Source organism: Capra hircus, chromosome 25 (genome assembly GCF_001704415.2).
Source record: "Capra hircus breed San Clemente chromosome 25, ASM170441v1, whole genome shotgun sequence".
Taxonomy (NCBI): Eukaryota; Metazoa; Chordata; class Mammalia; order Artiodactyla; family Bovidae; genus Capra; species Capra hircus.
The window spans coordinates 21148189-21169931 of record NC_030832.1 but is presented as its reverse complement, the minus strand read 5'-3'; the positions used below and the strand labels follow the sequence as shown (position 1 = coordinate 21169931).

At 49.3% G+C, this 21743-nt stretch overlaps 1 protein-coding gene across 1 annotated transcript in view; it reads left to right on the top strand.

Moving 5' to 3' along the window:
* The window catches only part of EARS2 (glutamyl-tRNA synthetase 2, mitochondrial), a 28138-nt gene continuing 6443 nt past the window's right edge, over nt 49–21743 (top strand). Inside the window, exons 1-7 of the mRNA XM_018040714.1 lie at nt 49–237; nt 2599–2754; nt 12308–12497; nt 14645–15117; nt 16483–16591; nt 19530–19683; nt 19800–19930. Of these exons, the coding sequence (XP_017896203.1) occupies nt 63–237; nt 2599–2754; nt 12308–12497; nt 14645–15117; nt 16483–16591; nt 19530–19683; nt 19800–19930 (1388 nt within the window). The 5' untranslated portion in view covers nt 49–62. The remainder of the gene's footprint in view (nt 238–2598; nt 2755–12307; nt 12498–14644; nt 15118–16482; nt 16592–19529; nt 19684–19799; nt 19931–21743) is intronic.

Below are 21743 nucleotides of genomic sequence, written 5' to 3'. Positions count from 1 at the left end.
AAGGGGCGGGGTTGCGCCTTCTGTGGCGGAAGCGGATTGGCTGGGAGGAGTCCCCGGAAGTGATGCACGGAGGCCCACGTGTGCCTATGCCGCCCCACATGGCGGTGCTTCTGAAGAGGTTGCTGCATCCCGGGAGGTCCCCGGCTGCTTTGGGCCGCCTGATGGGGCGGCGCGAAGCCAGCCTGGGTACTGATCCCGGGGCTGCGGTGCGAGTGCGGTTCGCCCCCAGCCCCACAGGTAACCTTGGCGGACGTGACGCTGCAGGCCGAGGCCCACCGTCTCTTGCCCGCCCCCCGAACATTCCGAACGAATCCCTTCCGGTGGAGTCAGACTGGCGGGGCAGTGAGAACTCATTATACAGAAATAGAAATACGTTTACGAGCGAAAATTATTCGCGTTGCCAGGAATTTCGTGCTTATCGTACTGTACCATTTCTTTGGGTTCCTTGTTTCTTGCGTATTCAACAAATGTTTAGTGAGTACGGCCTGTTGTAGGCACTGAGATGCAACGGCCTTGGAGAAAGTAGGGCCCCTACTCCCAGGAAGCCTACACTGGTAGTGACTGCTACAAACATGTAAGAAAATAGCTGTAGTTTTAAACAATCACATGTGTCATGCAGGAGGTGAAGCAATGTAGGGGACAAGGGGTTAGGTAGGATGCTCAGGAATGCGTTGCTGAGGAGGTGCCATGAGAGTTGAGAACCAAGTAACAAGGAGCTAGGTACCTGAAGCCAATAGAAGAAACCTGGGCAGAGGAAATTGGAGGTAGAACGGTCCTGTGGTTAGTGTTGGAGCTTAGCAAGCCAGAGTGGGGCAGGGACCCATTGTGTACCTTAGTGGCCTCCCCACTAGTTCCTCAAGTTCTTTTCCATCTGAGGCAACCTCCTACCCTCTTCACAAAAAGCACACCTCTCGTTCTAAACTACTGGGTCCCAAAGCTACCATTGTAAAAGATCCTACCTGCACAGGATGACAAGGATATTACTTGCCAGGCACTATAGTGTAGAGCCTGCTCCTCAAACCACCCCGGGTTTGACTGGCTTCTGATTCCAGTGAATTACAGATTAATACTTTTATAAAATCCATATGAAGAAATTACTAGAAAATTGAAACTCTGGGAAGCATACAAAATAGGGGACTTTCTATTGAATTCAACAGATGTAAAATTATTCTGTCAAAATGCTCTCAATTTCTAAGCGTTTACTTGCTATTTCTGTACCTACCTGGTTGTGAACTGCGAGCAGTTTTCAGACAAGCTCTGGTTTGGGTGCAAAGGCCTGGGATTGTCTCGGTGCAGATTTCTGGCTTTGCCCCTTGAGCAAAGCATTGAACCTCTGAATTTTAACATCTGCGAAATAGAGCTGATAATAGTACCTGCCTCATCATTTGAGGTAATCCAGCTGAGGCACTGGAAAGGTGTGTTACCTCATGGAAAGCACTTAACAAGCAGAAGCCTCCTTTATGATGATCTTAAGTCTTGTTTCCTTGATGATTTGCTGGAAAAGCCTATGTTGGCAAGGTGGTTGACTACAGACAGAAGAATATAGATCATTGTAATAGCTAAAATTAATGGTATACTCTGATCAGCATTTATGCCTCACAGCAATCTTGCAAGGAAGGTTTCTATTTTTTTGTTGCCAATCTCTCTCAACAAATTAGGAAATTGAAGCTCCCAAAAATCAAGTAGAATGTCCAAGGGGAGCAGAATTTGAATCAAGATCTGTAAGACGTCTTGGTTTCAACTACTCGACCCATGTCTTCTATCTTGGGGAACTCTGGTTCTGTGGTGTCCTTGCAATAACTAGCTGAAGGTCACCTATATAATCAGTGTCGAGCTAGAGTCTGCCTGATCCCAGAGGAGCCGTTCCTGTCTCATGCAGGTGCTAGCACCTGAAGATGCAAATGAGCTCATTGTGAAGACAGGGCCACAACCTTGTCCAAAGAAGGCAGGGTAAGGGGGGAAATGACAGCCCTGGGAAAACTGTTTACTCTAACTATTCAGTCAGGAATGATGAAAAAAGTAAAGTCTTTTAAGAGTTTAAACTTGGGTGGAGAAATACAGTGGAATCGAATATTAGTTTTCATTAGTATCTAAAGGCAGCAGTTAGAGCATCAAATAGTCAAAATTCAAAATGTGTGATGTGGTTAGTCCATACAGCGCATAGAGGGTATGTGCAAAATGTAATTATACAGTATTTTCAATTAGCAAAGTGTGTTTTTTTTGCCCAGGGACCTCATTGAATTTGCATAAATGAAATGCATGTGTGAAGTGGCTTCAGTGACTAACCATCTGTTTCCCCTTTGGGTGAAACTTGGTCTCAAGGCAAATCTCAGAGTAGAACGATGGGTGCAGGTGGGGAGAGCTGGAGCCGTTTTACAAAATGATATGCTCCAAAACCTGGGTGTTCTTCCACTTCTGGGATGAGGGTAAATGAGTCAGCCGCCCAGTCCTCTGCTGGGACAGTCTGACTGCTGGAGAGATGGGACAGGGAGAGCCATTTCCTGGGCTTTGATGTTCCTTGGGCCCTTTTATCACAAGCAGAATTGACTTGCCCTTCATCTTCCCCATCTCATCTGGGCTGTCCCCTTCTTCCATCAGGCTTCTTGCACCTGGGTGGCCTCCGCACTGCTTTGTACAACTACATCTTTGCCAAGAAGCACCAAGGGAGCTTCATCCTGAGGCTGGAGGACACAGATCAGACCCGTCTTGTGCCTGGGGCAGCGGAGAATATTGAGGACATGCTCGAGTGGGCAGGTGAGGCTGGCAGGGAAAGGACCCTTCTCCAGGGAAAGAGCAAGGTTCTCCCAGGTGGCGCTAGTGGTAAAGAACCCATCTGCCAATGCTGGAGTCACAAGAGACTCAGGTTCGATCCCTGGGTGGGGAAGATCCCCTGGAGGAGGGCCTGGCAACCCACTCCAATATTCCTGCCTGGAGAATCTCATGGACAGAGGAGCCTGGCCAGTTACAGTCCACTGGGTTGCAAAGGGTCGGATGCAACTGAGCAGTTTAGCAAGTCAGAGAAGGAGCAGGAGAAGGAGCCTGAAAGTCTTCTCACAGGGCCCAGGGTGGAGAACTTGAGAGTCCCCAGAAGAATGGGTACATTTGTGTTGTCTGGGGGGCGGGTACCACCCAGAAAAATACTGAAGCTCCCTGGGGCGGGGGAGGGGAGACTCCAAGGCACTTCTGAGATTCTTGTTTTTATCTCGGAATCTCATCTCCTCCTGGGATCAGGCAGGAAACAGGCCAAGTGGAAGATGGACTGGGAGGCTCCAGGGCTGTGAAGAGCCTGAGGAAGCGCCAGCTCTTTTTGGCCATGTGGGAATCCTGGCCCAGCTCCTCAAATCTTCGGATTTCCAGGAGGAGCCAGATGGCCAAGGTTTTTTGTTTTTGTTTCGGTTTTGATGAGTGCTTCCCATTGTCAAATCTGAACTCAGATGACACATTGTATGAGTCAGACAAAATATGTGCAGCCTCTTAAGTCAGCCTCCCTGTGGGAAGTTTAATTCTGAAGCCAGCTAAGCTCGAGGAGGACAGAGGAGTGTGTGTATGTTCCCCAGGTCAGTTGCTGCCTACCTGTCAGAACAGGTTTGACTACTTAAGCTCCCTACGGGAAAATGCCCAAAACTCCAAGACTCTCTCGACAACGTGTGCTCTAATCTCAGGTAAATCATTAACTAAACTCTGGGTTACTGAAGAGCAAAAACTGATTTCATTTCTGTCCTCAACTGTAGAAGACTGTAGCAGAAACAGTCGAGATTAGCTGAGTGAAAGAATTCATGCACCAAGGTCACTTACTGTGGTCCAGGTAGTATTCAAGCATAAAACCAAGACCCTGCCCTCAGTAAATAGGGGAAGACAGACTTAAAAAAAAAAAAAAAACAAACAAACCTGAATTCTAGGGATTTCCCTGGTGGTCCAGTGGTTAAGACTCCAAGCTTCCAGTGCTAGGGGCATGGGTTCTATCCCTGGTCAGGGAACTAAGATGCTATATGCCAGGAGGTAGGGAAAAAAAAAAACCACAGGTGAGCTCATCCTTACTCTGATATGAAGCAGTGATAAGTGCTGTAGAGAAAGGGGTAGCAGGTGAGCAAACTAGCAGGGAGGGGTGGGTGCTCTTTGAGATAGGACAGACTTCCCCAAGGGGTGGACAGGAGCGCAGAGACCTGCACAAAGTGAGAAGTTGGCGCCGTGGTTGCCTAGGGGGAGAAAGCTCAAAGCCCAGGGAGTAGCAGATGTAAAGGCCCTACAGAAGCTTAGTGCTGGGCGTATTTGAAGAGCAGCAAGGAAGCCAGAGTGGCCCAAGCACAGTGAGGAGACCAGCAAAAGTGAAAGTCGCTCAGTCATGTCTGACTCTTTGCGATCCCATATATTGTATAGTCCGTGGAATTCTCCAGGCCAGAATACTGGAGTGGGTAGCCTTTCCTTTCTCCAAGGGATCTTCCCAACCCAGGGATCGAACCCAGGTCTCCTGCACTCCAGGCGGCTTCTTTACCAGCTGAGCCACAAAGGAAGCCCAAGAATGCTGGAGTGGGTAGCCTATCCCTTCTCCAGTGGATCTTCCCGACCCAAGAATCGAACTAGGGTCTGCTGCATTGCAGACGGATTCTTTACCAACTGAGCTCTCAGAGAAGCCCAAGGAGACCAGAGGACTTGGAAATGTGACATGAGGATACAGTGATGGGCAAGAGATCATGACTGGCCATGTGTGGAGCACGTGCTCCACGTCCCACAGACTGTGCTAGCACAAGGGTGCTGGGATGAGCAAGACTGACGCGTCCAGCCTCTAGAGCCCTCAGCTCGGCCCAAGGGTATGACCGAAGCGGGCAGGGATCCGCACCCCATGTGGGTAATTTCTGGATGTTCTTGCTTCAGGAGTCGACCTGTAATTTATATAATATGAAATTCACCATTTCGAAGTGGTCTTCAGTATGTTCACTGTATTGTGCATCCATCACCCCTCTAATTCTAGAACATTTCCATCAACTCAAAACTGCAAACCAGTTAGCAGGCACTCCCGTTCCTCCTTCCCTCCTGCCAGTGGCAACCACTAACATCAGTCTGTATGGCTTGCCCGTTTGAGACGTGTCATTCTATGACTGGCTTGTACTTAGCACAAGGTCCACGTGCGTTGCTGTTGTTCCGTCACTATGTCGTCGTGACTACGTGAACTGCAGCACTCCAGGTTCCCCTACCCTCCGTTATCTCCCAGAGTTGCTCAAATTCATGTGCATCGAGTCAGTGACTCTAGCTAACCATCTCAGCCTCTGCCACCCACTTCTGCTTTGGTCTTCAGTCTTCCCAGCATCTCGGTCTTTTCGAGTGGGTCACCTCTTCACCTAAGGTGGCCAAAGTATTGGAGCTTCACCTTTAGCATCAGTCCTTCCAATGAGTGTTCTGGGATGATGTCCTTTAGAATTGACTGGTTTGATCTCCTTGCAGTCCAAGGGACTCTAATGAGTCTTCTCTAGCACCACAGTTCAGAAGCATCCATTCTTCGTCATTCAGCCTTCTGGGCTTCCCTAGTGGCTTAGTCAGTAAAGAATCTGCCTGCAGTGCAGGAGACCCAGGTTTGGCCCCTGAGTCAGGAAGATCCTTGGAGAAGTAAATGCCAACCCACTCCAGGCAAGAATACTGGACAGAGGAGCCTGGCAGGCCAGAGTTGGACTCAAGTGAGTGACTAAACCACCATCACCAGCCTTCTTTAGGGTCCAGTTCTCACAACCATACATGACTACTGGAAAACCATAGCTTTGACTATATGGACCTTTGTTGGCAAAGTGATGTCTCTGCTTTTTGATACACTATCTAGGTTTGTCATAACTTTCCTTCCAAGGAGCAAGCATCTTTTAATTTCATGGCTGCAGTCACCATCCACTGTGATTTGGGGGCCAAAGAAAATAAAAATCTTCAGTACTTTCACTTTTTCCCCTTCTATTTGCTGTGATGTGATGGCCATCTGGTCCAGATGGCATGATCTTAGTTTTGTGAATGCTGAGTTTCAGGCCAGCTTTTTCACTCTCCTCTTTCATCCTCATTAAGAGACTCTTTAGTTCCTTTTCACTTTCTGCCGTTAGAGTGGTATCTGTGTATCTGAGGTTGTCTATATTTCTCCTGGCAGTCTTGATTCCAGCTTGTAATTCATCCAGCCTGGCATTTCGCATGATGTACTCTGCATATAAGTTAAACAAGCAGGGTGACAGTATACAGCCTTGACGGACTCCTTTCCCAATTTGAAACCAGTCTGTTTTTCTATGTCCAGTTCTAACTGCTGGTTCTTGACCCCCATACAGGTTTCTCACGAGACAGGGAAGGCGGTCAGGTACTCCCATCCCTTAAAGAATTTTCTATAGTTTGTTGTGATCCGCACAGTCAAAGGCTTTAGCATAGTCAGTGAAGCTGAAGAAGATGTTTTTCTGGAATTCCCTTGCTATCTCTATGATCTAATGAGTGCTGGCAATTTGATCTGTGGTTCCTCTGCCTTTTCTAAACCCAGCTTGTATTAATACATCTGGAAGTTCTTGTTTCACATACTGCTGAAGCCTGCTGTTGCTTATTCGCTCAGTTGTGTCCAACTCTTTGTGACCCCAGGGACTGTAGCTTGCCAGGCTTCTCTGTCCATGGAATTCTCCAGGCAAGAATACTGAGGTGGGTTGCCAGTTCTTTCTCTAGGGAATCTTCACAACCCAGGGATTAAACCTGGGTCTCCTGCATTGTAGGCAGATTCTTTACCGTCTTAGCTACCAGATGGTAAAGCTAGGCTTGAAGGATTTTCAGCATAACCTTGCTAGCACATGAAATGACCACAATTGTGTGGTAGTGTGAATATTCTTTGAGATTGCCTTTTTTTGGCATTGGAATGAAAACTGACCTTTTCCAGTCCTGTGGCCACTGCTGAGTTTTCCAAATTTGCTGTCATATTGAGTATAGCATTTTAATGGCATCATTTTTTAGGATTCTAAATAGCTCAGCTGAAATTCTGTCACCTCCACAAGCTTTATTTGTAGTAATGCTTCCTAAGGCCCACTCGACTTCACACTCAAGGATGTCTGGCTCTAGGTGAGTGACCTAGGTACCGTCGTGGTTATCCGGATCATTAAGACCTTTTTTATATAATTCTCCTGTGTATTCTTACCACCTCTTCTTAATCTCTACTCCTTCTCCTTACTGTTTCTGTCCTTCATTGTCCCCATCCTTCATGAAACGTTCTCTTGATATCTCCAATTTTCTTGAAGAGATCTCTAGTCTTTCCCATTCTATTGTTTTCCTCTATTTCTTTGCATCATTCATTTAAGAAGGCCTCCTTATCTCTCCTTGCTCTTCTCTGGAATTCTACATTCAGTTGGATTTATCTTCCCTTTCTTCCTTGCCTTTTGCTTGTCTTCTTTCCTCAGGTATTTGTAAAACCTCCTCAGAAAACCACTTTGCCTTCTTACGTTTCTTTTTCTTTGGGATGGTTTTGGTCACTGCCTCCTGTACAATGTTAGGAACATCCATCCCTAGTTCTTCAAGCACTCTGTCTACTAGATCTAATGCCTTGAATCTATTCATCACCTCCACTGTATAATCATAAGGGATTTGATTTAGCTCATACCTAAATCATCCCAAGATAGGCACAATAAAGGACGGGAACGGTAAAGACGTAATAGAAGCAGAAGCAATCAAGAAAAGATGGAAAGAATACACAGAACTCTACAAAAAAGATCTTAATGACCCAGATAACCATAATGGTGTATTCCCTCACTCTCCTAGAGCCAGACATCCTGGAGTGTGAAGTCAAGTGGGTCTTTGGAAGCACTGCTGCCAATAAAGCTAGTGGAGGTGACGGAATTTCTGCAAAGCTATTTAACTAAAAGATGATGCTATCAAAGTGCTACAATGAATATGTCAGCAAATTTGGAAAACCCAACAATGGCCACAGGACTGGAAAAGGTCAGTACTCATCCCAGTTCCCAAGAAGGGCAGTACTAAAGAATGTTCAGACCACCAGACAATTACACTCATCTCCCATGCTAGTAAGGTTATCCTCAAAATCCTCAAGCTAGACTTCAGCATCATGTGAACCGAGAACTTCTAGATGTTCAAGCTGGGTTCAGAAAAGGCACAGGAACCAGAGATCAAATTGCCAGCATTCGCTGGATCATAGAGAAAGCAAGGGAATTCCAGAAAAACATCTACCTCTGTTTCATTGACTCTGCTAAAGCCTTTGACTATGTGGACTGTCACGAAGTGTGGAAAACTCTTAAGGAGATGGGAATACCAGACTTTCTTACGTGTCTCCTGAGAAATCTCTGTGTGGGTCAGGAAGCAAGTTAGAATCCTGTAAGGAACAACTGACTGGTTCAGGATTGAGAAAGAAGTATGACAAAGCTGTTTATTGTCACCCTGTTTAATAAAACTATACACAGAGCATACGATGCAAAATGTTGAACCGGATGAGTTAACACACTAGAATCAAGATTGCTGGGAGAAATATTAACAACCTCAGTGTGAGGATAATGTCACTCTAATGGCAGAAAGTGAAGAGGAACTAAACAGCCTCTTGATGAGGGTGAAGGAGAAGAGTGAAAAAGCCAGCTTAAAACTAAATATTATATTGAAAAAGCTAAGATCATGGCATCCGGTCTCATCACTTCATGGCAAATAGATGGGGGAAACGTGGAAGTAGTAACAGATTTCCTCTTCTTGGGCTCCAAAATCCCTGCAGATGGTGGCAGCAGCCATGAAATTAGAAGACAATTGCTTCTTGGCAGAAAAGCTGTGACAAATCTAGACAGTCTGTTAAAAAGGAAAGACGTCACTTTGCTAACACCATATAGTCAAGGCTATGTCTTTCCAGTTGTCATGTACAGATGTGACAGCTTTACCATAAAGAAGGCAGAGTGCCAAAGAATCAATACATTTGGACTGTGGTGTGGAGAAGACTCTTGAGAGTCTCTTGGAAAGCAAGGAGATCAGACCAGTCGATCTTAAAGGAAATCAACCCTGAATACTCTTTGGAAGGACTGATGCTGAAGCTGAAGCTCCAATACTCTGGCCACCTGATACGAATAGCTGACTTACTGGGAAAGACCCTGATGGTGGGAAGGATAGAAGGTAGAAGCAGGAGAGGGCAACAGAGGATGAGATGGTTGAATGGGATCACCGAGGCAATGGACATGGTGAGATGGTGAGGGACAGGGAAGCCTTGCATGCTGCAGTGGCAAAGAGTCAGACAGCTTGGCTACTGAAGCCTAGAGGTTTTTCCTGCTTTCTTCAATTTAAGCCTGAATGTTGCAAAAAGGAGCTCATGATCTGAGCCACAGTCAGCTCCAGGTCTTGTTTTTATCTGATGTATAGAGCTTTTCCATCTTCGGCTGCAAAGAACATATCAATCTGATTTCGGTATTGACCATCTGGTGGTGTCCATGTGTAAAGTCGTCTCTTGGGTTGTTGGAAGAGGGTGTTTGCTGTAATCAGCAAGTTCTCTTGACAAAACTCTGTTGGCGTTAGCCCTGATTCATTTTTGTACTCTGGAAGCAAACTTGCCTGTTATTCTGGATATCTCCTTAATTCCTACTTTCACCTTCCACTCTCCTATGATGAAAAGGACATCTTTTTTTGCTGTTCGTCCTAGAAGATGTTGCAGGTCTTCATAGAACTGATCAGCGTCTTCAGCATCAGTGGTTGGGGCATACACTTGGATTTACTGTACGTTGCATGGTTTGCCTTGGAAACAAACCAAGACCATTCTGGCATTTCTGAGATTATACTTAAGTACTCCATTTCTTACTTTTTTGTTGACTATGAGGGCTACACCATTTCTTTTAAGGGATTCTTGCCCACAGTAGTAGATAAAATGGTTATCTAAATTAAATTCACCCTTTCCCATCCATTTTCTTCACTGATTCCTAAAGATGCTGATGTTCACTCTTGACATCTCTTGCTTGACCACATCCAATTTACCTTGATTCATGGACCTAACATTCCAGGTTCCTCTGCAATATTGTTCTTTACAACATCAGACTTTATTTTCACCACCAGACACATCCATAGCTGAGCATCGTTTCCGCTTTGGCCCAGCTGCTTCATTCTTTCTGGAGCTCTCCACTCTTCTCCAGTAGCATATCAGACACTTACCAACTTGGGGGTGGGGTGGGGCGTATATTCTGATATCATTTTTTTGACTTTTCACACCGCTCATGGGGTTTTCACGGCAAGAACACTGGAGTGGATTACCATTTCCTCTTCCTGTAGCCCACGTTTTGTCAGAATCCTCCACTGTGACCTGTCTGTCTTGGGTAGTCCTGCATGGCCTGGCTCAGAGCTTCATTGAGGTACACATGCCCCTTCTCCAGGACAAGGCTGTGATCCCTGAAGGGGATGTTGCGGCATGTATGTTGTAGCGTGAATGAATTCTTTTTTTTTATGACCAAGCACTATTCATTATGTGGAGATACCACTTTTTGCTTATTCATCAGTGGTTGGGCATTTAGTTTCTACATTTTGGATATGATGAGTCAAATTTCTGTGAACATTTACATGCTATTTCTTATGTGCATCTAGTGGAGTCTCTCTTAAACCCTGGAGCATATACCAAATGTTGGACATGCTGACATTAGATCAAGAAGGAACCCCAGATGCATGTAATCCAGCCCCCCTTCTCTGACAAATGAGTCAATATCACTATCAACAGAACCAATGATACTGGCAGCCAGGACCTACTGAGAGCTGAGATATGCCAGGCAGGGCGCCGAGCCTTCCGATAGGCTGTCTTATTCCAGCTTCATGATGACCCTCAGGAGAAAGTAAACGTGTGTTACGTGTTTGTCAGTCAGTCCTGTCTGACTCTTTATGACCCCATGGACTGTAGCCGGCTCCTCCATCTGTGAGATTCTCCAGGCAAGAATACTGGAGTGGGTTGCCATTTCCTTTCCCAGGGGATCTTCCCAACCCAGGGATCGAACCCAGGTCTCCTCCATTGCAGGCAGACTCTTTATGGTTTGAGCCACCAGGGAAACCTAAGTAAATGTTTGTTTCCTTCTTTTAAAAGAGGAAACCGAGGCTCTGCAAGGTGTCTTGCCTGGTGTTAGAACTGGCCAGTGCCTTTGAGCCCAGGCCCCTCTACCTCCAGAGACTGTGGGACATCGGGTGTGCAGGATTAACCCTGTCCTTAGCTTCCTAATTCATCTGACAGCCCTCTGAGGGCAGAAGCACCATCATCTAGCTCTTCTGTGGCCCCTCTGCCTCTCCTGGAAGCATTTATAAGTGAAATCTATCCTTTGTGACCTGTGGAAACCGGACTTTGGGTTGAGGTTTGGGCTTATAATGGATCACGTTTGCTCTAACAGCATATGTTGCAGCTTCCATGTTCTACACAGAAGCCATTGGGCTAAGCACTTAGTGAGCACTGATGCATTTAAGTCTTAGTCACTCTGCACAGTAGACTCTTAGCTCCACTTTTCAGAGGAGGAAACCAAGGCTTAGGAGAGCTGAGGAATGCAAGAGGCAGACCACGGAGTGGTTAAGAGCATGGGCCTGGGACCAGCTAGCCTGGCTTTGAATGTTGTTGTACCCACTTGTCCTTGGCCAGGTGACGTGACGCAGCCTCTTGGGGCTCCTGTGTCCTCCTTTCTGAATGGGGTTCACAACAGCATCTACCAGGTTGGGTGGTTTGGAGCCTTAACAGTGATCACAGAATATAAAAGCAGCCTCACAGGTTCATGGCACCACCCTTTGTCACAGTAGTCAAGGGCCAAGCCAGGAGTCCAGCTGGCCTGGATGGGCTGTCCCTGAACCACACTGCTTCTCCTGAGTCCGCTGTGCCAGGGCAGGGCTGGTTTATCACTCTTCGGGGCAAGGATAGAGGGAGAGGATATGCCAAAGAGGGTGTGGATCGTGGAGCGGGTGCCTTGTGACCTTACGCGTTAATCCCTCTGTGCTTTACCTCTTCATCTGGAAAAGAGAAGTGATAAGAGTGACAGCCTCATGGATTGTTGGGAGGATTGAAAGCTCTGCAGTGTGTGTGAATTGCTTCTCTGGTGGCTCAGATGGTAAAGAATCCGCCTGCAATGCAGGAGACCCAGGTTTGATCCCTGGGTCGGGAAGATCCCCCTGGAGAAGGGACCAACTCTGGTATTCTTGCCTGGAGAATCCCATGGACAGAAGAGCCTGGCGGGTTACAGCCCATGGGATCGCAGAGTCGGACATGACTGAGCAGCTAACACCATCGCCACCGGAGTATGTGGAATGCTTGTAGCAGTGCCTGGGAACCTGTGCTGTGTCTTCGGGGTCATTATCGTTTGGTGATTGCCCTCTGCCTATATTCCAGGTGTTCCCCCAGATGAGAGCCCCCGGCGTGGAGGCCCTGCTGGGCCCTACCTTCAGTCTCAGCGGCTTGCGCTCTACGCCCAGGCTGCTGAAGCCCTGCTGAGGAGTGGTGCTGCGTACCTGTGTTTCTGCTCACCCCAGCGGCTGGAGCTCCTGAAGAAGGAGGCCCTGAGGAACCGCCAGACGCCCCGGTGAGAGCCCCAGCCTGTCACCGTGCCTCCCTAGGGGCGGCTGTGTTCATTTGCTCCTGCTGCGTAACAAATGACACCCAACCCACCTACCTCAGGGTTCTTGCAGATCAGGAGTCTGGGCACAGCTTAGCTGGCTCCTTCGGCTCAGGGTTTCTCAAAGCCACCATCAGGGTCTAGGCCAGCCTTGCCATTGCCTCGATTGCTGGGCTCGCCGAGGATCTACCTCCATCCCTCTCAGAGGCTGTTTCCTGGAGACCACAGTCCCGGCCGAGTGGGCCTCTCTCCACCGGGCAGCTCACCACTTGGCAGCTGGCATTCCTTCAGGCGAGCCAGGGAGAAGGCAGTGGGCAGGGAGGGGAGCGAGCAGGGTGGAAGCCGCAGCCTCTGTGTCACCCAATCGAGGAAGTGATGTCTCGTGGCTGCGTTGTGCTCTGGTCACTAGAAGGAAGTCAGGAGGGCCAGCCCGCACTCGAGGGCAGGGAGGACACAAAGCAAAAACACCAGGATGGATATCTCAGGGGCCGAGTCAGCTCTGCCTGCCGCCCTGGGCCTCAGGCGTGTAAGGTCATTTAATTTCTCTCTTATTTGGGGACTTCCTGGTGGTCCGGTGGCTGAGATGCCACACTCCCAGTCTGGGGGCCTGGGTTCAATCCCTGGTCAGGGAGCTGGATCCCACGTGACGCAACTTCAGAGTTCACATTGTTGTTTAGTTGCTCAGTCGCATCCAACTGTTTTGTGACCCCATGATCTGTAGCCTGACCCCATGGACTATAGCCTGCCAGGTTCCTCTGTCCATGCAGTTTCCCAGGAAAAAATACTGGAGTGGATTGCCATTTCCTTCTCCAGGGGATCTTCCCGACTCAGGGATCAAACCTGTGCTTCCGTATCGCCTGCATCACGGGTGGATTTTTTTTTACTGCTGAGCCACCTAAGAGCAAGAGTTCACACACCACAACTGAAAAAAAAGATCCCACGTGCCAGCACAGCCAAATAAATAAATAGATTAGTAAAATCTGTCTCATGTTCAGGAAGGTGTATATGCAAAGATCTGTCCCAGCCCTGACTGGCTCTCCGATTCCTTCTCCAGAGACATGCAGTGAAGACCCTGATGAATGCGTGCTATTTCCCCTCCTTCTCTGCTCAAATGGTATCACACATACCATATCATGCAGCTTATAGATGCCGCTGACTGTGATGAGGATCAGTCTGTGTGAGTCCATAAATTTCCTTACACTTGCAAACTATTCTGTCACAGGGCTGAGTCCTCACTCACTTCATCAGTTCTTTACTAATAAACATTCATGTTACCTCTAATCTTTTGTATTAAAAATTGAGGGTGCTGAGGAGCAGTGTTGATGTCCATCATGTGGCATGTCTGTAGAGTGTGTGTGTTGGGTTACCTCCCTAGATTTGGAGTTGCAGGGTCAGTTTGTGGCTTTGATAGATACTGTCTAGTGGCCCTTTATTAGCTTGTACTCCCATCAGCATAGCATTCAAGTTCCAGTGTCAGTGAACTCTTTGGACACGGGCTTGGATATTCACACAAGGTCACGACATTCACTGCAGCATTGCTTTTTAAATCATAAACAGTCTGTTTGCCTGTTGACGGGTTATTTTTTCTTAATTACCATTGCAACTCTGAGAAGGCGGGACTCTCTTTTGTTTTCTTTCTGCCTCCCTTGTTGCCTCCCTCCCTCAGTCAGTTCCAAGTAGCTGCAGCAGCTTGTGGCTCACTCTCAGGCTCACTTGGAGAGAAAAATCTTTCCCAGAATCTTCATCATCCTCTACCTGCCAGGCATACATCTCATTGAATCTCAGTGACTAGAATGGCCCAATGTGGACAGGTCAGTTGTATAGAGGAATGGGATCGCACACTTAGCAACACCCATCGTGATTCACCCGCTTGGGTGACATTTGACCAAGAATGTCAACCAGGGAAGAAAGGAAACAGACTTGAGTCTGCTGTGCTATGTTATTACACTTAGTTCTCCCACACAACAACCTTATTATCCCCATTCAAGACTGAAGAAACTGCTGAGAGAGGTAAATGACCTGCCCAGGGTCACGGTTATCAGACACACGGCTACAGCTCACGCCCATCACCAATGCTCTTAATAACTCTCAGCTCCTGCTCTGCTTCCCAACAGGTATGACAATCGGTGCCGGAGCCTGAGCCAGGCACAGGTGGCCCAGAAGCTGGCCACGGACCCCAAGCCTGCCATCCGCTTCCGCCTGGACGGGGAGGCGCCAGCCTTCCAGGACTTGGTATACGGCTGGAATCGGCACGAGGTGGCCAGCGTGGAGGGGGACCCGGTCATCCTGAAGAGCGATGGCTTCCCCACGTACCACCTGGCCTCCGTGGTGGATGACCACCACATGGGCATCAGCCACGTGCTGCGGGGCTCCGAGTGGCTGGTCTCCACCTCCAAGCACCTGCTCCTCTACCAGGCTCTGGGCTGGCAGCCCCCACACTTTGCCCACCTGCCCCTGCTCCTCAACAAGGATGGCAGCAAGCTGTCCAAGAGGCAAGGGGACATCTTCTTGGAGCATTTTGCTGCCACTGGCTTCCTGCCAGACGCCTTGCTCGACATCATCACCAACTGCGGTTCAGGGTTTGCAGGTACCCACTCCCCTGAGAGGTCCTGGAGAGACCATAGTGGTGAGGAGCTGGGGCCCTGGGTCAGGCTACCTGGCCTTCGGTCCCAGCTGTGCTGTCCAAAGGCTCTGATTTTTTTTTAGTTTATTGATCTTATTTTATCGTGGTTTGCGGGCTTCTCATTGTGGTGGCTTCTGTTGAGGAGCACAGGCTCTCGGTGCACAGGCCCAGTTGCTCCGAGGCATGTGGGATCATCCTAGATCAGGGGTCAAACTGGCGTCCCCTATGTTGCATAGCCACTGGACCACCATTCAAGAGTGAATGCTTAGCCACTGGACCACCAGGGAAGCCGTGGCTGTGTGATCTCATATGAATTCTTTCTTTGTCCACCATTTATTGAGCCAGGCACCATGTTAAGTTCTGGGGCTACAACAGTGAGCAAGGTGTAATCTCTGGCCTCAAAGGAGCTTATGATCTGTGAGCCTTGGTTGCCTCATCTGTAAAATGGAGCTAAGCGTCTTCCTCTCTGAGTTAAGTTCGGGTTCACTGAGCTCCTATGGGGCGCCAGCACAGTATCTGCTACACGATAAGCACAAAAACTACAGATCCTGTGATTATTGCAGTTACATTATTAGAGTAGAGTAAGTATGTTCTCTGGGAGTATTACTAGTATTACGGTGACCCTAGTTTATTCCAAGCTTGACCCAAGACATCAGGCCCACCTCTTGATGATGCACAAAGTAGAATGACCTCTTTGGTCAGGGGTGGTTTCTGAAAACATGGCCATAGTCTGCCTCCTGCTTTTTCTGCTCTTGTCTTATTTAAGCCTTAAAATACCCATGAGAGAGATGTATTATCACCAGTTTGTTAGAAGCTTATGAGGCCCAGAGAGGTTGAGTAGCTCAACAAAGTCTCACAGCTAGTGAAGGATGTGGCAGAGGCGCAAGGCTGACCAGGATGCCACTGACTGCGTGGGATGGAGCTGCGGCTCGAGGGAAGCAGCTCCTGGCTCAGCTCTCTCACTCTGGCTGCAGTTTGAAATCTCCCAGGAAGCTCGTAAAGTACACTTCTGCTCGGACCCCGTCTAAAACCAGTCAGTCGGGATCCCTGGCCCACAGCCAGACAGTTGAGCAGGCTGTTCTTGCAGCTCATGTCTTTGAGGGCAGTGAGGGTTGATATGGGCAGATTTTGTTTTCAAGATTTTTTTTCTCCTTAGTGACAGAACCCTTTCTGCAAATGAAAGCTCATCCGGACTCTTGATATGTAAAATGACTAGAAATCAAATCTGTTTGGTCACCCTTCCTTGTGATTGAAAATGCAATGGTGATGGGTGGTTTACAGGGGAGTGGGGTGTTGGAATGCTGAGCAGCTGGGCCTCCTCACTTGCAGAGAACCAGATGGGCCGGACCTTGCCAGAGCTGATCACACAGTTTGACCTGAGCCGGGTCACCTGCCACTCAGCCCTGCTGGACCTGGAGAAACTTCCGGAATTCAACAGGTGAGCGGGGAATCTGGAGCACTCGCCCCTGGGAGGAAAGGGCTCACCTGCTGATGCTGGGTCCCCATGGCGGATGTTTTAGTCGGGCCTGGAGTCACGCTTGATTTTGACTGTGGTCTTAGGCTTCTGGTGCTGTGTGACCACAGGTAAGTCACCTAATCTCTTCGAGCCTCTGTTTCCTCTTCTCTAAAATGGGACTGTTACCTTGAGACAGCTCCTCCTGCATGGTCTCTCCCTCCATCAGGCCAGATCCATGGTGCCCGACCCTAGCAGGCTCCTCCAGTACTGGAGGTGTAGAGGTGGCCTCCCAACTGAGAGCTCAGGGATCATGAGGCTGCATGCCCTGGCCTCGGAGCGCTGTCGGCGTGATGGGGCAGAGGCCAAAGGGGTGGCCCCGCTATCAGCTGCTTTGGGGAGCAGGGATCCAGCAAAGAGAGGTGTCAGGTACCTGGGTTTGTTTGCTGTCCTGTCCTCCATGACCAGCCCCAGGTTCTGGGCTCATGTGAAGGCTGGAATGGTAATATATCTTTTTAACTTGCTGAGAATTTTTTTTAAGAATGCGGCCAGTAACAGTACCGGCCTTGTGCCACTGTTCAGTTAAATTAAGCCTCAAGCTGTTTTGCGCGGAGAAAGTGCTCAGTAAAATGGCAGGTTTGTTCTTTGTCATCAGTATTACGCTTGATCAACCTCTCCCCAGCCCAGCCAATACAGTGAGTGAGTGCTGTCTCACCATGCTTTTCACATCTCAAGTAGTTCTTTCCTCTGAAGGTTTCCCTGGTGAGTCAGTGATAAAGAAACCGCCTGCCAATTCAGGAGACACAAGTTCGATCCCTGGGTTGGGAAGATCCCCTGGAGAGGGAAATGGCAACCCATTCCAGAATTCTTGCCTGGGAAATCCCATGGACAGAAGAGCCTGGTGGGCTGTAGTCCATGGGGTTGCAAAAGAATCAGACACAACTTAGAGACTGAACACCACCACCACAACTCCAGCTGCAGTTACAGTTTGGATCCCTGTTGCCACATCTCGGGCTAAGGGCATTAGTGGGAAAGCCAATGGACAGGTCTGTAGTTAGGGGGACTGGGACTCCTAGATGCCTCCTCTTGAGCTGGTTTGGGGACAGGCTGTCAGTATTTTACTTGGGTGAGCCCAGGGGGTTCCCATCAACTGCATTTGCCTCAAGGATGTTACTTCTCCCATCAGATGGGGTCACTTGTATGATTTTGCCCTATTGTGCATTTAATGAGAGCAAGATGTCAAGAAGCTAAATAACGAGGCAGGTTCAAGTTCATACTGTAGTGGTGGGTATTTCTGCTTTTGTTTATTTGAGGAGGGTTGGGAGGGATGCTGCAAGGCTTGTGGGATCACAGGTCCCCAACCAGGGATTGAACCTGGGCCATGACAGCGAGAGCACCGAGTTCTATAACCACTGGACCACCACGGAACTCCCACTGGGCATCTCTTGCATGGGACATTCAGGAACAAGTGCAACAGGCACGAGGAATACAGCTTGTGTACCACCTTTCTTATCATGGAGAAAGTGCCATCCTGGGGAGAAATGGGGTCAGAACAGGGACGATACTTGGTGACCCATTCCAGTCCTCCCCAAGGCACAAGGGGAGTCAGAGGAAGATGGCCGTGGCTTTTGCTTGCAGTTGACGCCCGCAGGTTTCATACAGCAGAAGCTGTTCGCTTTAGGTAGTTCTGTAATCAAGCCACTGCTATGACTTATTTCAGTAGCAGTACTAAAGATAGTAGTTGTCATAGCAGTGCTGGTGGCTTGGTGAAGGTAGTAGTAATAACTGACGTTTGTCTAGCGTGTACTGTGTCGCAGGTGTGGATCCCTGGACCTTACGTGGATTATCTCAAGCATGGCCACTAGGGTCTCTTGATGTCTTTCTTCCCGCTGCCTTATCTAGCTACAGAGGTCCTAGAAACAGCTTTAGTACAATTTCATGTGATTTCTCTTCATTTGTTTTTTTTTATTTATTTTGCTGTGCCTGGCAGGCAGTATGTAGGATCTTAGTTCCTTGACCAGGGATGGAACCTGTGCCCCCTGCAGTGAAAGCATGGAGTCCTAACCACTGGACCACCACCAGGGAATTCTCTTCATTCATTTTAGAAAATGATGTTTTGGGGCCATGGCATGCTCCGGATTTGCTTCCCAGAGGGTCTTGTCCTTCCACCCTCTGCCTCACTTAAGCCTCTGCTCAGACTCCCAGCCCGTCTCCAGCTCCCAGACGTGGTGGCCACACTGGTGTACACAGACAGCCCCTCCTTTACTCCGCCCAGCGCCCTGTGAGGGCGGCTTCGTTGTCCCCATGGTAACAGATGAGCATCCTGAGCTCTGAGTGCTTGTGTCACTTGCTGCAGATGTCCGGCAAGGCTGGCTTCACTCACAGGCCTGCCCGATCTCAGAGCTCATGAGATGGTCATCCGTCCCTTGCTGCCTGCCTTTCTTCTACACCAGGGACAGGAAGGCACGCTCCTCCAGAACCGCCCTTGGCCCTGTGCTGTTCACGCCCTGGGTCCCTCCAGTCCTGCCAGGGACAGGGTGAGGGCAGCCCGGGGACTGAGGACTGACAGGGCCTGGTTTGAGGCTTGGAGTCTTAGAGACTGCTGCTTCTGAAGGAGGGAACAAGGTGGTTAGAAGAATTCTGAAAAGGAGAAAATTTGACCTGACAGCAAAACTTGAGCTTTTTAACTGAGTCCTGAATTCAAACAATAGCTCAGGGGAGGGCAGCAGGCCAGGTGAGAGGCGCTGGGGAACGGAGTCACGGGCAGACCGTCGGGAGTCTCCCCGCTGGCTCCAGCCCAGCTGGAGGGAGAGCATCCCCTGGAGGGAGTCATTCTGCAAAGCCCACCCGCTCCTCTGGGGAGGAGGGTTTTGGCAGCGCTGGGGGTGGCCGCAGCAGCATGGTCCCTTGGCTTCTCCTGCAGGCTGCACCTCTGCCGGCTGGTAGGCGACGAGACCCAGAGATGCCAGCTGGTGGGCCAGCTGCAGGCACTCGTGGAGGAGGCGTTTGGGAGGCAGCTGCAGGACAGAGAGGTGCTAGACTCAGCCTACGTGGAGAGGATCATCCTGCTGAGACAGGTGGGTCAGGAGCCTGGAGACCCAGGGAGCAGGTGGCGTCCCACTCCCCTCCCTTCCCATGTCAGGATTCCACCCCCCCAACCCCCAGTGCATTCAGTGACCACCTCTCTCCCCAGGGTCACATTTGCCGCCTGCAAGATCTCGTCTCCCCAGCATATTCCTACCTGTGGACCCGCCCTGCGGTGGGTCGAGCGCAGCTGGGTGCCATCTCGGAGAAGGTGGACATCATTGCCAAGCGTGTGCTGGGGTGAGTTCCCACAGGCGGAGCTCGGGAACTGCCTCCCCTGTCTCCCTCCCAGGGCCCTCTCCACTCCAGGGCTTGGCAGTCAGGCCTGCAGTCCGGCCCCAAAGCTAGCGAGAGGTTCTCAGTGAGAGAGTCACTCATGGTACTGAGAAGCCTGGGCTCCCCTGGAAGATGCAGTGGTTCTGGCTCCAGGGTTGGACCCACCTGGTTGCCACTGCGGCCCAGCCACTCACTGACCCAGTTATTAGGTTGGTGCAAAAGTAATTATGGTTTCAGACTCTGAAGTCATTATAACTAGGCTCAAACACATCTTCATTCATCAAAATTGGAACCATATAATCAACGCATTTTTGCCAACGAGAAATAAGTTTGCTTATTCCTAGAGCATAAAAATCTGTGCTTCGGGATAGAAAGTGATGTATAATAAAACCACATTTATTTAAGAATCTATTCCGATATCAACAAAGCCAAACCATTAATTACTTTCACACCAACCTAATAGTTCACCTGCCAGGTGACTTCAGTTTGTCCAGGTTCCTGCTCATCCTTGAGCTTCCCTTTCCTCCCCTGTAGGGTGGGGATGATACTAGGTCTCATTGTTCACAGTCACAGGGCTCTTTAGATTGTGAGGGCAAAAAGTGCAACCAAAACTGGCTTAAGCAAGAGGGGAGAGATGCGTGTACATCATTGCAGAGGCCAGAAGGGCTGACTTGAGGCCCAGGTTAACGCAGGGGCCAAAAATCATGGTACCGACACCTTGTTTCTCCCTCTGCCCCTTTGACTTTCTGCCACACACTCTCCCAGGCCAGCCGCTCCTTCTGCAGAGGTTCTGTATTAGATGGATACGTGCGTGTCTCCCTTACCTGCATTTGGATCAGGTAGTTCAAGGCTGAACAGCTTCTGTCCACGTCTCTAGGGTCCTGCTGTCTTTAGGTTTTGCCTATGCTCTCCACCCCCTCTCTTTTTTGGGGCCGGGGAGGGGAGGGGAGGCTACACTGGGTCTTTGTTGCAGCAGGAGGACCTATTGCGGAGCACAGGCTCAGTAGTGGTGGCATGTGGGCCAGGTTTTGCTCTTGTCCCCATGGTCCGTGGTGGCTCACGGTTCAGCCAGAGGAGGAAGGAGGAAAGGGAGAGGGGATGGGGCGCTCCTTCCCCTCGAGGCCCTGGCTTAAAAGTTATACATGTTTCCACTGACATCCTGCTGGCCTTAACGCCTGCCTTGTGGCCATGCCAAGCTACAAGGGAGTCCAGAAAATGTAGTTTTTACCTTGGTGGCCACATGCCCAGCTGAAGATTGTCTTAGTATACATGAGAGGGAGAAAGGATCCTGGGGATCAAAAGCTGCCTCTCTCACAGTCCCCACTGTGGGGGTAAGACGGCTGAACTGCAGCCCCCGACTCCAGCCGTGTCTTGAAATTCACTCTGATGGGGCCTGATTGGCCTGGTTTTTCTGCCTCCGAGCCAGTCACTGAGGCCTGGAGAATGTGATACATTGACCAGTCTAGGTTAGGTCATATGCGGGGCTTTGAGTGGACCCCCAGCCAGAGCTCGTGGGCTGAGGATGGAGCCAAGTCATTCCACAGGGAGTGTTAGGGCCCTGGTATCAGGAGGAAGGGCAATGTGGGCTGAGCAGCAGACCCCACAGATGTCCATTTTACTTAACTTCCCAGTTTTGTCGTGAAGATTATGTTTGATAGGAATAGTAAACACTTGTTTGTGTACTTGCTTACACACGTGTGTGCAATATGTTATATATCATATACGTTAAATATGTCGATAGCTAGTGGGAAGCTGCTGTATAGCACAGGAAGCTCAG